At 50.7% G+C, this 17,177-nt stretch overlaps 1 protein-coding gene across 1 annotated transcript in view; it reads right to left on the minus strand.

Annotated features, from left to right (window-relative positions):
* The window catches only part of NEURL1B (neuralized E3 ubiquitin protein ligase 1B), a 115,456-nt gene extending 100,662 nt beyond the window's left edge, over positions 1–14,794 (minus strand). Inside the window, exon 1 of the mRNA XM_021410311.1 lies at positions 14,674–14,794. Within this exon, the coding sequence (XP_021265986.1) occupies positions 14,674–14,719 (46 nt within the window). The 5' untranslated portion in view covers positions 14,720–14,794. The remainder of the gene's footprint in view (positions 1–14,673) is intronic.

A 17,177-nucleotide genomic window follows, 5' to 3' on the forward strand; every position in this document is an offset into this window, starting at 1 on the left:
ACCTCTGATACAAAGGCACAGCTTGGGGAGGAGATGTCTGAGCAGTGCACACAGCAGCCTGTCAGCTCTGCTGGTGCTGCTCTCTCACCCACGGACCCTCAGGGCACTCTGCTTCTGCCCTGTGTCCCTCATCCCCACTGGTACCCAGAGAGCAACCAACTGCTCACACCCAGATGCAGCAAAGTCAAACCAAGGATGCTCTGCAAACTTCTAGTGAAGTAGGAATGAAAATTATCATCAAGCTGTGATAATTTTTACTTCATCCAGAAGGCAGATGCTGGCCAGCTGCTGAAAACAGAGGGCTGGCAAATCCCCCACCGTACGCTGCTCATCTCCAACTGGAGCAAACAGCAAAGCCATCCTTCCTAGGGAGAGAGCACTGAACATCAGGGCTGGGCAGCTCTCCCTCTGCTGGCTGCTCTCCTCCAGCTGAGGAGACAACAGCCTTATGGGCACATTCTTATTTTATTCTTAACCGATTCCAAAAATTATCAATTCTAATTCCATAAGTCACACTGTTCTTACCAGCTGTGGGGTGAAGACCAGATCAGATCCAAGATAATTCTGCAGGCAGAGCACTGCTGGCTCACACTGTCCATAGGAGACACACAGGGCTGCTAAGTGTGAGTGTGCACACCCATTCTGTGCACCACCCAAGCCACCACACCTGGGAGATGGGAAGTTATGCATAGAAATGGAAAAACAGAGATGAGGAGCTGGGTCTCCCCACATACTTCCAATTTCTAGCTTCTGCTGTGTGTGTAAGTCAATATTCAACACATGACACCCATACAACTTTAGTCATCTTCCGCTCTGGCATCCATATAGCCAGCTGAAAACTCAGTGTGTGCTCCTGAATATTCCCTCATTACCAAAGCTCACCAAAGCTCAGGTGTCGACAGTAACAACTGCATGTTTGGGGGGAGAGGAGGTTGGGGTTGTTTTTTTTTGTTGTTGTTGTTTGTTCATTTTTTTTTCCTAACCCTCGTAAGGTGAGAACAGGGCAAACTTGTTCTTTAACAAAAACAAGTCCAAAGTCTGGAAGATAACACTACAAAATTCAGCATGCTTGCAACTTTCACATTTGCTTGCTTCACTTTCAAGTTGCTCCAGAAAAAACCTCAGAGCAGCCAGGAGGTCCCGTGGCCCAACTGTGCATTTCCACCTTGGAAGGGCCCAGAGGACACGGAACATTTTTACGGCTAATTACGCAAAGCACAGGTTTCATCAGGCTGCCCTTCACATGAATAATGGATCTTTCACAGAGGGTGGGTAAAGGGCTGAAAAAAAATAAAGTGAAACCCAAAGATTTCTGTTAGAGATTGGATTAGAGCACCTGCAGAGCCCACAGGATCGCTTCATCTCCTGCCCAAGAAATGAAGGCCGTGATCCCACTGCTGGCTCTATCTGTGCCATGGTGTTTAAGAGCTGCTTCAAAAGACTCAATTCAGTGCCCACAACAGAGCAGAACACTTCCCAGCCAACTCCAGCAAAGAGTTAAACACATGCAACCTGTTGATTAATTTACAGGCAACAAGCTGCACTAATAAAGCCCTGGGGACCTTAATCAAGCTGTTTGCTGGATGCCAGACCACAAAGTAGGAAGATGGGCAGAGCTGTCAGGATGGATTAGCGTTTGCCCACTGGCAGCATTTCTCCTGAATGAGAGCAGGGGAACACAAAGGGGAAATGAAGAGCCCGCTGCTGGCTGGCAGAGGGTCACAGGGCCGGATGGCTGCGGGAGCTCTGTGGCCCACACAGGGGAGTTAATTGCAGGAGATGATTTTGCATCTTGAGTTTAACACTCACCTCCATTGTCTGCGGTTCCTTCCGAGAAGTGGGAAGGAGCTATTTCTTGTTGTTTGCGAAAAAAAAGAAAACCGTGCTTTGCCACTCATTAAGTTTCCCTGGCCCCTGTTCTCTTCCTATTCCACAGAGAGCTGAATGAAACAAACTTACTTATAATTGACCCCATTTTGAAACACATGTTGGGGTGAGGATATTTTGCAAATTCAGTGTTAGTTCAAAAAGGAACATTTCCTTTCATTATTGGAAGGTTTGACCTGAGTGTCTTTTTCTTCCTGCAGCATTTACTGCTCTGACACAGTGTCACTGAGTTAATGCAACAGAATCCAGCTAAACCCTCCATCTCCCCATCCATTCAAGCTGCAAGGAACCTGATTGGAATTGGTGCCTCTGTTTCCGGTTACATGCAAGGAAAATCTTCAGTTTAAGTACTTAAAATTTATTTAACCCAACAGTCCCTTCCATCAGCAGTATGACCCTGTCTGCAGCCAGAAAGCATCTCTCCTGGGGCAGCCTGTTTAACAGGCTGCTCTGCGTCCAGGTGGGTGTATAGAGCTTGTAATACACTTGACTTAAGCAGGAATAAGCACAACAGACCAAAAGATTTCTTGCTAACCCCAAACAGACAAAACAGAGGGGCAGAGAATTGCTCAGCTGTCTTTTACTCATGTCAGGCATGTTTGAATTAAGTCCATTTTCTCCACCAGCTCTCTGCCGTTCCAGCCAGCAGGAATGAAATAACCTGCGGGCATTTCTGCAGCTGGTGCAAATTGCTACAGCTTCACCCTTATCAGCACAGCTTTGATCATTTGCAGCAGACAAAGTTCTTCCTCTCCTGTATTTACAGCTCCTCCAAGCTTCACAAGGGACTTAAGGGACGGGGACAAGACACTGACACTCCATGACTTGTACCCATGGATGAAGGCAAAGAGGGACATCAGCACTGAGCAAATGCAAATGCAGCTGAGGATTAGCAAAAGCAATTATGAAAAACAAGTCGTGGAAATAATGATTCATCAGGAGTTGAATCAGATGTTGGGCCCAGTCCTGCCCTTGGTGGATTTGGTGACAGCACTGAGAATGCTAGCCCTACAGAAATAACTTTTAAAGCTTTTTTGATGTCCACAACAGCCAGTGCTAGCTGTACAGCAGCACATTTTTGCCCACCCTACTTTTCAGACAGCTCAATACCTTGGCAAATATCTTTGTCATCCTTTTCGATATTTCTCTCTTTAACAACATTTTGGGTCAAAAAGAACCACTTCATAACACAGGTACAATAGGAAAAATTATGGCTTGCACAATAAGCCATTGCGTTCGAGAAACATCTAGATGTTGTGCTGAGACACATGGTTTAGTGGGGCTATATTGGTGGTAGGTGGATGGTTGGACTGGATGATCTTGTAGGTCTTTTCCAACCTAGCTAATTCTATGATTCTATGATTCTAAGCCAGAAGTCCCACCACAATACCGTAACTACACCTGCGTATATCATCACTCAGCAGATCTCCAACACGCTTTACAAAATATGGCAATATCAGTGGTATCCCACTACAAGGGCTGGAAGATGTGGGGGCAGAGAAATGCAGAAAGCCTTGCTGAAGGGCACATCATCCAGCAGAGCCATGGATGCTCCCAGCACCTCCAGCTCTGCCCAGAGGAATCAGGCCAGGCATTGCACCGAGCATGGCACCAGCGGGCAGCTCCCAGCCATTGCTGAGATGTCTTCCCCAGGTCAAGAGGGCCAACAACAGGGATGCTCCTAAGCCTCTCATGGTACAATATTTCCATCATTTTCACTGGGAATTGGATCAGGCCCAAAGCTGGGGAAGGGCTGGTGGGGAAACCCAACGCCAAGCCCTGGGTTAAATCTCCTCACACCAACCAAGCAAAATCACCCTACTCTGCTATTGCCAGCCCTCCACCTGCAAAGTTTCATGTTAAAATGTCACTACTAAAGAATGAAGTCAAGTGTCAAGTCAGCCACTAAAATAAAGGCAAAATAAGAAAGCTCTCTCTTGAATTCCCCATCTCACTCCACAGTCAGCAGCCAAGACATTGCCCATCAGCTGCAAACTTCTTGCACTGCCAGAAAGATTGCAAGCAAAAAGCCAGTAGAGCTCTTTTGCCCAGTGCAGCAGTTTGATTCCCCCAGGCTGTAAATCCCCCGTCCCTTAGCTAACACAAGGCTCTGCCAGACAGGCGTTATCACCATGCTGACACACTGCACCTGCCCTGCTGCTTCAGCTCCGAGCCCCTTGCTGAGGGGCCATGCGTCCCAGGAATAATTTGTGGTGCTCTTCCTTGAATTGGGAGAGCTGGCGAGGGATGGCTGGTTGTGCTGTGGCCAGAGAGGCTACAATGGCAGACAAAGAGCAGGCTTTGCTCCCAGGCTGCCTCAGCCCTGAGCTGTGCTGCTCAGTCCCCTCTCGAGGCCAACTTATTTCTTGGAGATGAAGGCACAGTGTCCCCAAAGCACGGGTAGGCCATGGGAAGGGCAGAACTGCTATTCCTGTCCAGCTCTGTTCCCATTAAACAGACTGTTGGGCTATTTCAGTGGTTCCAAAACAAAACCCCAGGCCATGCTCTGCCATCAAAGAGGAGATAAAGCCTGGCTAACTGGGAGGGAATCAATGGTAACAAGTGAAATGCAATTTTCCAGCAAAAAGCTAGAACATAAAGATAGCAGAGGGAGCCCATCATAAGCATAAGAAAAATAAAGATGATGTAGGGGAGACAAAAATCAATGGGGAAAGGGTGGAGGGAAATCCAATATTCAGAGCTTAGAACACACACAAGAGTAAATAGACAATATATATATTTTTCCTTCTTGTAGTCTAACAGAAAATGATATAAAAACATAGAAAAAATAATCTTACTGAAGCCAATGGAGCGTGGCCATAAGTTATAGCTGCCAGATACCTGAAAACAAAGTCAAACCAGGGAGATTATTTGCAGGAGAATTTTATATGGCTCTGTGGGTCACCTCGATCTCCAGCAGTTAAGGAAGAAAAGGAAGGGACAGAGAAACTAAATTATTTATGTCAATCAAGCTTTACTGTCACAGCGCTACACCTTTCCACCACTGCGCTTTGCTAGGATTAATGATCAGGCACTATCTGAAACTAGGCATGAGAAGAAAAGCTGAAGCAATTTGGTGTTGGAATAAAAAGATATGTCACCCAGAGCAGCTAACACACACTGGAATTCACAAGAAAACATTCCTGAACTAGCAGAAGGTGCATCTTTGGGAAAAAAAACTCAGAAAAAGGAACTCTACGGGGTAGCAAGAGCTCCAGCTCCACTGGAAAGGGCATCCAGGCAAGTCAGTTAGCATGGTGCCACTGCCCGATAAACTAATTAAGAAGCTAATGACAAACAGAGCACTTTCCCGTCTGGGGTTCACACAGAGACAAGCTACAGCCAGAACAACTCTCACCAAGGGAAGGGGATGGGGCAATGCAGAAGAGCTGATTATATATATATTCAGATATTCACACGGTCATCAATGAGACCCTTCAGAAGAGGCTGCTAAAGAAACTGAGTAGTCACAGCAAAGGAAATCTGTTAAGGAGGAAAAAAATGAGGTTGAAATAAACCAATTAGCGATGTGCCCCATGCGGAATAAGGCTCACAGGCCCAGTCTATGGCAACAGGAGCCCAGCACTGCAAATGAAAAGGGCATTGAAAGCAGGGATGAATGCATCCACCTTAAGAAAGCAGAGCAAAGGGAAGCAGAGTGAGCCCCCACTGCCCCTTTCTCGTCTCCAAGGAAGTCACTGGTTAAAGATTTAGGCTGCGAAATGAAGGATCTGAAAGTCAGTAATTGCCAAAGTTTATTCCGCGAGATCTGAATTCCTGGATGCTCATCTGGTACTGTGAATGCAGCAGGTGTTTGTACGGGGGGAAAAGAATGCGTTTAAGGGTGACCTTTGTGTGTTTATCTTCGTGGCCTTTCAATATGTTTATTTTTGTTTGGGTGTGGACAGATTTGCGAGAGGAAATGATTTAAAAGACACCATATAATTGCACAAAAGTGCATTGTGTTTCATTGCAATCATCCTCCCGTTAAACACACTGCTCAGCGTCAGCAGCACCGGGCTCCCACAAAGCCTGCAGCGCGGATGGGACTCGCTGCTGAGCATGGTCGTACCCCGCTGGCCTTCCACCTCACCCCTGGTGGCACCAACACAGGTCCCACACAGACACCTGGCCCCAGTGACACACGACCTTGCTCAGGCCACCGGCTGCAGTGACATCTACAGCAGGATGCGATAAAGCTAACCACGAGTTAGCTGGTAGCAGAAGTGGTAGCCCAGGAAAATGTCCTGCAGAAGACAAGAAGAGGTGGAGTAGATGCAGAGAGCGGGGTGGTTCTGTCACTCATCCCTCCCAGGCTCAGGGGAGCCACAGGTGGAGACCAAGGGAAGAATAACCCAAGATGCACTGTCTCCAATGCATTATTACTCCTGCACACTGCCAGGAACAGCTCCAGAGCAGCAAGGTGTCAGTGCCAGCAGCCCTGGACAGGGTGGGCAAGGTGCCCAGGGACATCCGCTGTCACCTGCAGCCCAGGTGCGTGAGGACATCAGCACATCTGAGAGCCAGGCAGAGCCAACAGACCAGCATCAGTGCCCACATGCAGCCCTCGCAGGCACAAAGGGAGCGGGCCGCACAATTATCTAAATAGCAGGACTAACCAGAGCTATAAAAGACGCTGATAATAGGATTTTCCTAAGTGCTTCTAGGGCAGTTACTGCTGCCCCTTAGGAAAGATTCCAATGACAATTAGGGGCAGATCACTTCACCCAGATGTCTACCACCCTGTGAAGCCCATGGCAGCGGCCTGAGGGGAAGGGCCCGTGCAGCAGGGCACCAGCACCTGAGAAAAGCTCTGTCCCACAGCCTGCTATGCTGAAAAATGTGGGTGGAGGGGGAAGGAAAGGGTCGCTTATGGTTTCGACTGGCACCAAATGTGCTTCTGGCGCTTTTATAAACTTTTTTTTTCCTCCATAATCAAGATAGTGAGGTTTTTTTTCTTTAAATAAACAAAGGGCTATAATGGGGCGTCTGTGCCATGGCATGTCTGGAGCCTCCAGCTTATCAGAGCCAGCACGGGACACAGAACTTTTGTTCATTTTGTTCAGCCCGCAGCGTGGGACAGAAGCTCCCCATCTCCAGGCGATCCTGGGCTTAGCAGGGCAGCTTTAACTGCGGGGTCACACAGACACAGAAATTAGCAATCAGACAACTGCTGCGGCCACCCCAAGCTCTGCTGTGAGACCCGAGCACTAAGCTATGAGCAGCACAGAAGGCAGCCACAGATACCATCTCTAACTGCATATTTCTGGTGCTGAGAATGTGCTTTCCCCAAATACTCTGCCCAAAGGGGTTTCTTGGCACCCTGCCCTGGCTCTCATATCCTCAGCCTGGGGCTCCCAGGAGATGATCCAGCTTTCCCATGGACAGAATGGGTGAGCAGCAAGCGCCAGGCATCCAACACCGAGCTGGCACAGGACCACAGCGCTGGGACCAGGAGGAGGGCAGCAGGGGCCACATGGGGGACAGCCCTTGCCCCGTGAGGTCTGACTGCTCCTGGCCTCATGCCCTGCTTATGCCCACGCACAGCTGGGGAGGGGGATGCTGAACAGATGCAGAAAAGCAGATAAAACTGTCTGCCCTGAGTGTGTTTACGCAAAAGCCACTGGTTTACGAGGAACAGCTCAAAGACAGCACACAAAGAAACACCCTGTAATGTTTTTTTAAGGTTTTTTTTTCCCCTTTGAGAAGCAAAGGTTAGCAACAGAAATAGAATGAGCAATTTAACAAAACAACTGCTGCTTGTTTCTCCAATCCTGCATCTTCCATCCCCCTGCCAACCCTGACTGCCCCAGCTCCCATTCCAGGTGGGACACCCTTGCTCCCTTCTCCTCTCGCTGCTTTTGGGCACATGGTGGGATCTGGTAAGGAGCACCAAGGGTCTGAAAAAAAAAAAAAAAACCTGTGCCCAGGAAAAGCCCCAAACAGCACTTATCACAGCACGGCCAGGACAGCCTGGCTCACAACTATTGCTGCACATCAGCATGAAGGAAAGGAAGGGAAAAGAAGCTGCTCCCACCAGTCACCCCAGCATCAGCAGGGCCATGAGGCATTTCACCATCACTGCTGGATGTGAGAAGAGGACAATAGCACCCAGTTACCTAGCCCACAGACACAAGGAGAGGTGCAGTTCATCACATCTGATCCTCCCAAACTTCAGGACTGCATCCCAATTCATCACCAGGCTGATGGCAGCTGCGACAACCCAAGCCCATCCCCAGAGACAGGGACCAGGCAGCACCCCAGGTCACAGCCCATGGCAGGAAATACTTGGGTTATTGTTTCCCTGCCGTATTTAAAGAGGGTTGTTTGTCTCAGACCCATTAACAGCCAACAACTACAAATTAAAAAAAAAAATAAAAGCAGAGCAGCTGAGAGGCTCCAGCCAACCTGCTTTTCCAGTTCACAGTGTCAACTTTTGTTCATTGAGAGCCAAGACTGGGGAAGGTGAGAAACACCTCCTGCCCCTATAGCATCCCGCTGCCTTTAGTTTCCCCCTGTGGGGGGCAAGCAGGGGAGGGCTCCAGCCCCCACTGGCAGCCCTTGGCTGGTGCTGCTCCAGCTGAAGGCAAGGAGGCAATGTAGGGCCTCGCACTCCCTGCCAAGGACACAGAGGGCTGTGTTTCCTCAGGGTTTGGCAGGTGGAAGGTTTGGATTTGTTGGCACGTGAGTGCCACACGGAGGAGAAGAGACGCATGCACATTTCTGGGAGCTGGGCTCTCCCACTTCTAAGGCAAAAGCGGAGAACAAAACCGGTTTGACAGAGAACAAATTAATTCAGCATGAAGACTTGCTAAAACAAAGTTTATGTCGTTGACACATGAAAAATAGATAAATCCTTGCAGGAGATAACTTTAACCAGGCTGAATATCCATCACAATGCTGAAGATAGGAAGCTTTAAAATGCACGCAATATTCTTACACCCTTAGCTTCAGGAAAGCAGCACAGTTCAGAGACAACAGCAGGGATCCAGCCAGGACTCCTGGCCTCCCCCAGGCTTTGGGGGGATTGCTGTCACCAGAATAGAAGCCCTCCACCTGAGGCTTCATCCTCACCCCTTTGCCCAGCACCCCTCCTCGCTGGGAGCACAGCCCTGTGGCCCTACACACCAACACCATGGGCAACCCTCTTCTGCCATGCTCTGCCTTCTTGGCTATACTGGTCTAGGGTTTGACCTTGAAGCTGCTTCTCTCAGCACCGACATTCTATTGTAACTTTTTAAATGCACACTTAACAAAAAGGACTCTGCCCATCTCCTCAGCAGAGCTCTTCAGATTTTCTATTGGCTCCTTCGGGATCCCACAACCCTGCTCGGTTTGCAGGCTGCCCCTCCACCTCGCAGCTTGCGCAGGTCCCATAGTTAGCCAGGCTCTACCAACCACTGCAGCTGTGACTTCTAACACAGCCCTTGTTTCCTCCTTTCCCCCTGGGGAATTTGCAGCCTCTGTCCCATGCTCTGGCCTCAGACAACCAAGTCCCTCCAGCATAGCCTTTAGCAAGTCCTCTTGCCTTCATCCTATTGCCAGAACAGAGATGTTTCAGGTTCACAGCCTCTGGGAGAGTTTTGTAGCTGCTTTCAAGCAGGGCACATGTTGTGACACTTTGCATCCATATTTATAGCTATCAAAATGTTTTACGTATGTATTCACAGCCTCATTATACAACCAAGGGCACTGAAGGGCAGCACAGGTGCAGGAGATTCATCCAAGAATCAAACAGCAAGACAGCAGAACTGTGAGTGGAAGATAAAGCCTCAGCTTCCAGACCCAAAAAGAGCACCCACGAGCGGGCTGTGCAGGTTATTGAATTGTACAGGCTGCAGTGCATTGTATATGCCACATCCAAGGACTCTCCTATTGTTCAATTACAGTGTTTAGCCTCACATTACAGAAATCCAAGATACCTTAGTAACAGCCCAAAGCCTCCATCTCCCAAACCCAAGTGTAGATCTCATCTGACCTTTGCAGGCATTCTAAATCTGTACTGTGAAGTGCACATTGTATTTTGTTAGGCTCCTGTATGTGTTTTCCATAGACACAATGACACAAAAGAAGCAGAGTCTGAGAGCCAAGCCGTGGAAAGACGGTGGCTTTAAATAGCCTCTTTGTCTCGCTTTTCCTTGCTGAAATATTGCATGTTTAGAATCAAGCTGCAGTTTTATCAGAAACCCTGAAATAGAGACAATAGAGGGCTGGGGGAATTTCAGCATCGTTTTAGCTCTTGAAGTTTCTCATTGCTTTCTCCCCTCACCCCATTTCACCCTCCTTGCAGGATTTGTGCTCACATCCCAGCAGCCAGCTCCAGACCTTCCACGGTCCCAGAGCCCAAGGAGCAATCTCTGCCAGAAAGGGAAGAGGTGCACACAGGAGAAACTGCACCTCTGCAAACCCAGGGCTGGATTGCAAAACCAAAGCTGCTGTCCTTGACGGGGGAAATTCCACAGCTTTAACAGACTTTCAGGCTGGTACCCAGATGAAGTCAGAAAGGGAAGGTTTTCTAAGCACTAAATTAATGGGAAAACTGTCAGGAGAGTAACAGAAGCAATAAACATTTATGTTCCAGTCCAAGGCAAGAGCAGACATTTATAACGGTGCTATTTGAATGTCAAACTCCGTGAGAACTGGAGTCTTCTCTGGTCAGGGCACGGGGATGCTCCTTTTTAGGAATGTGCAGCAGCCTGCAGAGAAGATAAGGTACTTGCCCTGAGCGAAGAGCCCCAGATAGGGGCACACTGGGGTGACATAATGGGAATGCCCTTCTTGGTGTGTTCCCATCTCCTTCAGGGGCTGTAATTAGTCATTTCATCTGGGTCCTGGTACACTTGCCTGTGCACTGACAAGGAAACACGGCATGTATTCCCTCACTACCTCTGTGATAAATGAACAATGGTTATGCAGATTTATCAGGAAAAATACATCTAAGGCTACCATGTACAGCAAGGGCCCAAGGTGCCAGGTGACCTGAACTCGGCACAGCATTTTGTAGAGTGCTGAACTGCAGCTCTGCAGCAGTCTGTTAACATATGGTGCAAAACGACAGCACTGAGCTTAACACAATGAGAATTATCTATTTTCCCCACAGCTAAGTGAGCCCACCTGCAGCCCAGCGTGTGCAGGTTAGCTCAGAAATGGAACTGCTGCTAATCCATGCGCGACAGGCAATGGATGGAAACACAGTTTGTGCAGGAATTAACTATGACACACATTATTTGGGCAGCTGGGTACAACGACTTGAAGTTAGCACAGCCGTGAGGACAAAACATGTGCAAATAAGTCCCCAGCCATGAGTGCAAGACATCAGTCAAACGCTATGCTTAAAAGCACACAGCTTAGCCAGCTTCCCTCTGCTCACCTCATGCGTAGGCCACACAGGTGAGGAAGGAGCACCCGGGACCATGGAGAGGATTTGGGGGGTCTGGTGACACCCAAACACAGGAATGCTTCCTTCACTCTGGCTGTACAGCTTCGCTCAGAGCAAGGGGAGAACAAAACCTTCAGAGACAAAACTCCCTGGCTTCTGCAGCACCAGGTCTATTGCAAGCATCTTCAACAGAAGGAATGTGGGAGATGCAAAAAGCTCCTGCCATGCTGCAAGGCTTCCAGCTGTCCTGAAGGATGCACATTGCTCCTGGAGGACGCTGCATTTGGTCAGTTGCACAGAAGGAAGACTTAGAACAAAAATATATTAAAAAGAAGAGAAAAAAAGAAAAAGGGAAGAGACAGGTGGCATACATGGTGAGCCAGAAGCTCTTTGGACTCTTGCTGAAAGGAGTGTGTCTCTGGATCAAGAGATAATTACTCCCTGGGGACCCGTCTGCCCATTGCAGGCTCTTTTCCAGGAACTAAACCAGACAGTGGTAACGGACCTTCCTGAACAGATCTCAACCCAACCGTCTCATTCAGGCATCAGCCCACAGCCACTTCCATTAGACACCACCCCACGTAAGCATCCAGCATGAGATGCCAAGAAAGGCCCTGCGCTCCGGGCTGAAGAATTAAACATCCCCCCCCAGATGCAACCAGTGCTCACTCCATGAGAGCAGCGAGGCTGCCACAAGCTGCCAACCACCTCATGCAGGCGTAGACACAAGAAATAAGCACCCACTCTCGGGTGTGCCCTCTCCAGGTAGCAGGTGAGATCTCCTCTCGTGGGGACCGGCTGCTGGGTGGCATTTGCTCTCCAGCGATAGCAACCCCTCAAGCGACTGCTTCTCAACGCCCTTCTCCGGGTGTTGATGAAGCTGCTCCTTCCCCTCCCGTCTGGTCCAGTTACACAGCAGCAGAGCTGATATTCCTTTTCTTAATGTCGGCTGCCCTCTAGTGAGAATTGCCACCGTGGCACCTTGCTGTCACCGGGCCTCTCCCAGCCACAACCAGGGAGTCCGGGCCAGCCGTCCCCTGACCTTGCCACCCAAACCTATGGTCTGCACAAGCATCGTGCAAAGCCATATTTATAAATGGTCCCTCGTACCTTAGTGACAGCTCCAGCTCTTATGGGAAATCCATACGAAAGACAGCAAATGTCAAATAGGCACCGACACGCCAAGCTCTACACAGCTGGGGCAGACACACTGCTGGCCAGAGCCTCTCCTTGCACACTTCAGCTCAGAACAAGAATGGCACCAGCAGCCCAGGATCACAAGAGAAGGAGATGCCAGCAGCTGGGATGCGTTAGGTAAACCTTAAAATCTCTCTAACAGAGCTCAGGCTGCAGGAGCCACAGCACACAGCCCCCGTGGAAGCTGTATTACATGAAGGTGGCACAGCTGGAACTTCCGCTATGGGAAAGGTATAGAAAGCAGCTGGAAGTCATGCAGTCTGGGCACGAGCAGCGCTGCTGGCTTTGGAAAGTTTGATGTATTGGTCAAGGGGAGAAATTACTGCATGTTGAGAGTAGGCTGAGAGTTTTATGTATTCTTTCTTTCTCAGTCCTTGACAATTAATTCCATCTTTGTTCTGATATCCAGTACTGGAACTAAATGCATTTATTTATCTTCCCCGTTGAAAAAACAGGAGTGCAGCAATAACTGTTGACACAATGTATTACTGAGGTCTGACTTGCCTGACAGCGCATTAACTTCAAAAACGTTATCTCAGGTGCTGCTTTGCAAAACTGGCTGTATAATCAGGACTTTGGATTTCAAATCAAAACCCAGCATTAGGGAGCACAGTTACATACCAGTTAGAAATAATCTCCTATTATATAGCAAGCAGGTAAATCTAATGGGGACTGACTACCCCAGAAAACAAACACAGCATCGGCAGCTCTCAGGAGAAAGAACTACAAGAAGCAGGGGAACCAGACACCGATTATTGCCCACACCCAAGGCACACATTCACTGGGAATGCAATCAGCACCTAATCCCTGGCGCTAGCAACACCCTGCAGCACAGCAAAGGCCCTCCCTTAGCATACATACATACCTGAACTCAGTATTGTCCCACACACCTGGGAGCAATAAGAGTAGAAAACAAGGATGTTCAGAACATTGGTTCTGTTTCTCGTTCTGCACTGCCTGCAGTCACACATTTCCTGGGGTGAGGAATCTAAATCCACAATAGCTCTCCCAAATCCTGCTCTGCATTCCTTTTTCTTCTGCAGCAGGTGGCACTCAGCATCATGTGAACCTGCCTAACGCAGGACACCTGGACCTCTGCAAATTTGCTATTGAGCAGAGAGGAGAGCAGTGTGACCTCAGGCTCCCAGTTCCTGGCACAGCCCCAGGGTGACCGTTCTCTTTTGTCTTCCCACATACCACACACACTCAGGTGAGAGCATCCAGCTCCGCATCACTACAGAACTTGCATGTTTTCAGTAAATCACAACACTGGCATATTCCCAGTAACCAAATATTTCATTTTCCCTGGAGGAAAATAAAACAGGAGATACTTAAAACTTTTTGAAAGAAGTCATTAAGCCACATTGCCCTGTGAACCCCTGAAAAATCACTCACGTTCCTAACAGTGCAATCAAGAGTCGGGTGTGAAGAATGGCAACACTTCATTTAGAAACGAGCTCATAGCAGGTCACACGCATCTGGAAGCGATATGCCCATCCCAAGGGCACAAAGCCAGGGGGACGTTAAGGAGAAACAAGTTCGGTCTTGTTGAAGTTCGCTGCTTGACAGGAGCAGCAGCAGCAGCGACAAGGCGCAGATTGCACACACGTTACCCGAGGCTTCCCTCCTTCCACCCCGCGTTATTTGCGATATGGAGCGCGGGTTGGCTGAGCTCAGTTATCTGCTCCCTTCAAATCCAGCCAACCAGGCTGCCGGCCTTCTTGGCCGCGCTCAGGACTCATAAAAGGCAACAAAACCTGACACCCGCCGCACAGACAGCGCAAGTCCGAGCGCTTTGCCAGGTCCGTTTCCCAACCGGCAGCTGGGCTTGGCGGGCGGTTTGGGAGGGGAGGACTTTGAATCGCAGCGGGCGGGCTCGGCAGCGGGATGTCACTGCTGCTCCCAACGGGGGGGGGGGGGGCACGGGAACCCCACGCAGGGCAGTCCGGGGGCGACAAGCAAGGACGAACACGAGTACTCGGACAGCAGCACGCCTGCTCTCTTGGCAACGCACGCACAGCTCTCCCGGTCTCTCGGCAGGCACTCTACCCGCCGCCGGCACGAGCGTCACGTCGCGCATCCCCGCTGCCGCGGTCACCGTCCCAGCCCACGCTCTGACGGACCGCGCGGGGCGGCTCCTTCAGCTCCTCGCCCCCAGCCCGCGGCCAGACCCACCCCGAGCGACGCAGGGGCGGCCGCCCCGCACTTACCGATGCTGACAGCAGCGCCGTGCAGGACGGACTCGGCGTTCCCCATGGCGGGACGGGACGGGACGGCGAGCAGCGCGGTGTTCCTCCCGCGCCGCGGGTTCGAAGCTGCCGCCCGCCCCGCCCCGCGCCGCCACCGCCAACCGCAGCTCGCGGGCGGGGCTCGGGGCCGATCGGGGCCGGCCCGTGTCCTCGCGTCAGCTGTTGGCACGGCGGTACCCGCTGCAGTCGCTTCTCTAGCCCAGCCGCACAGCGCGCTGGATGCTTTGGATGCCCGGGCGCCGAGCACGGGAGTGCACGAGGGCTTCTCTGCAATCACCGCACGGTGGCGGTGAAAGTAATAGAGCTGCTTAGAAGTAGAAGGAAAGACGTTCAAAAAGAGCGGTCTGGCAGCAGCCGGCTCTGAGGCGTGGCAGCTTCTAGGACAGGAGAAGGTCGCTGTCACAGAGCAGGGCAAGGATTTCTTCCCGTCTCTGACAGCGTGGTTCTCCCGTGCCAGAAAGCGGGAAGGTTTACAACAGGGACGCTGTTCCCCGTTATCTGATTTGCTCTTAAGTTTTGCACAGGACTGTTGTGGGGTTTGGAGGCAGTAAAAGAGCAAAACAGAAGGCGTGAGATTCCTGAGCGTTTCTCCTGTCACCGCTGCCAGGCCGCCCCGGGAGACAACAGAGAGAATGAAGGAAACGGCAGCAGAGAGGCCACCACGTACCCCAGCGCCGATTTCTGGTTATAGCTGCATCCACACCATGGCTGGATGCCAGCAGCTTCGAATTCCTTAGACGCGGATAAAGACACATCCTGCCCTGAAGACCGAAGACGCGATAACGAGAACACAGCGTGCAGATGAGTGCGCTGCTGCCTTGAGCCAGGGAAAGGGCCGAGTCCTGGAGGATGGGAACGGCAATGTGTTCACAGGAGCACCGCTGCCATCGTCCCCCCAGCATCCCAGTGCCCCTTATCAGACAACGCGGTTACGTGATGAGAGCCCCCCGAGGCACGGATGTCTTGTTTGAGTGTGAGCAGGCACTGCCTGGGACGCGCAGATGCTCCTTATCTGCTAATGCACTTCTTATCTTCTCCATTAGGTGGGAGCAACACGGCAAGGTGCCTATAGCTCCAGCAACCTGCAGGGCTCCTGGCGCTGTTCTCACGCAGCAGTTACAGCCCTCTCACCGCCAGGTTTGGGCTCAGTCGCGCGGTTTGGGTTTCTAATAATAGCGCTTGGAACAGCACTACTAGCAGCAGCAAGACGCAGAACTGCTGATCCTGCAGCGTCCCCAGCAAGCCCGGACTAGCAGCAGGAGGCGAGCTGGAGCCCTGAGTAACTGCAGCAGCGACAGCAAAAGTGTGCTTGGTTCTCAGACTTTCTCAAAGCAAAAGAGACATCTTTCTCTCTTTGTTCCCAGAAGACACTTAGACACGCTCTCATTCCTGAGGAGGGTGAGTAGCACCCTGAGAAGCTTTCCCAGCCCTCTAATAACAGGGAAGTTGCAGCTACCTAAGCAGGTGCAATGGGAACCTGAATTCAGAAGCAGCAAGACCGTGGCTGCCTACCACAAGGCACTACCTCACTGCCAGGGAAATGGGCCCTGAAGCCATCAGCCTGGCATGCTCAGCATGCTTCGTTACTCAGCCATCTCGTTTCCTGCAGTTTAGCCAGAGCCTCAGCCTCTGCAGCCCCAGCGAGTATTTCCAGGTGGATCAGAACAGCCTCCTTTTATCTCCAGCTTGTCCCAGTCCTGCTGGAGCAGCCGGCGGGCTGTCCCTAGGAGGAGCAGGAACCTGGGCAAGCCACTCTCTGCCCGTCTCCGGGCACTCGGGGCAAACTGAAGGGAGCCCAGCACTCTGCTCTGCTCTGAGGACAGAGCCAGAAACCATCAGGGGAGGATGCAACACCCATCTCCACTTAGCTCCATCGCTGACGGAACCGCTGCTGGGACACAGGGTTGCCAGGAGGTTCAGCCACACCTGAGGGTCCTGGCAGAGCTACAGTCTGGAAAGTGATGTTGCAGCTCAGACAAAGGGCTGTCCAGCATCACACTGCCCAAAACAGCCCCCCTGCCATTCTGCGCAGTTCCTGTGTCAGTGTTGTGCTCTGGAAGAAGGCCTGATTAGGGTAAATTTTCATAATGTTTTTCCACAGTTACAATATCACAAAGAGAGCAGATTTCCCGTGCAGATCTGGAGCCAAAATGCATTGATCCTGACCTTTTTTTAATTCTTCTGTGCTTATTCAAGCTCTGACCTTCCTGCTGTTGCCAAGAAGCAGTCTGGCTAGTAAAGACCACAGTAATGATATTTTAAAACATGAACATCTGTCCCCATCGGGATCCAAGCTGAAGTTCACCGGCTCATTTCATACCAAGACCACCAAGCAGCTGTCAGGCAGTGCTGGCCCTCAGCACACATGACTGGACTGGAACCGAAAGCCTTCAGAAAGGCAAGCTTTAGGTCCCATAAGCAATCACACCTCAGCTCTAGGGAAGCAGCATCTGCACCACAAGTCA

The sequence above is a fragment of the Numida meleagris genome, chromosome 12, assembly GCF_002078875.1.
Source record: "Numida meleagris isolate 19003 breed g44 Domestic line chromosome 12, NumMel1.0, whole genome shotgun sequence".
NCBI lineage: Eukaryota > Metazoa > Chordata > Aves > Galliformes > Numididae > Numida > Numida meleagris.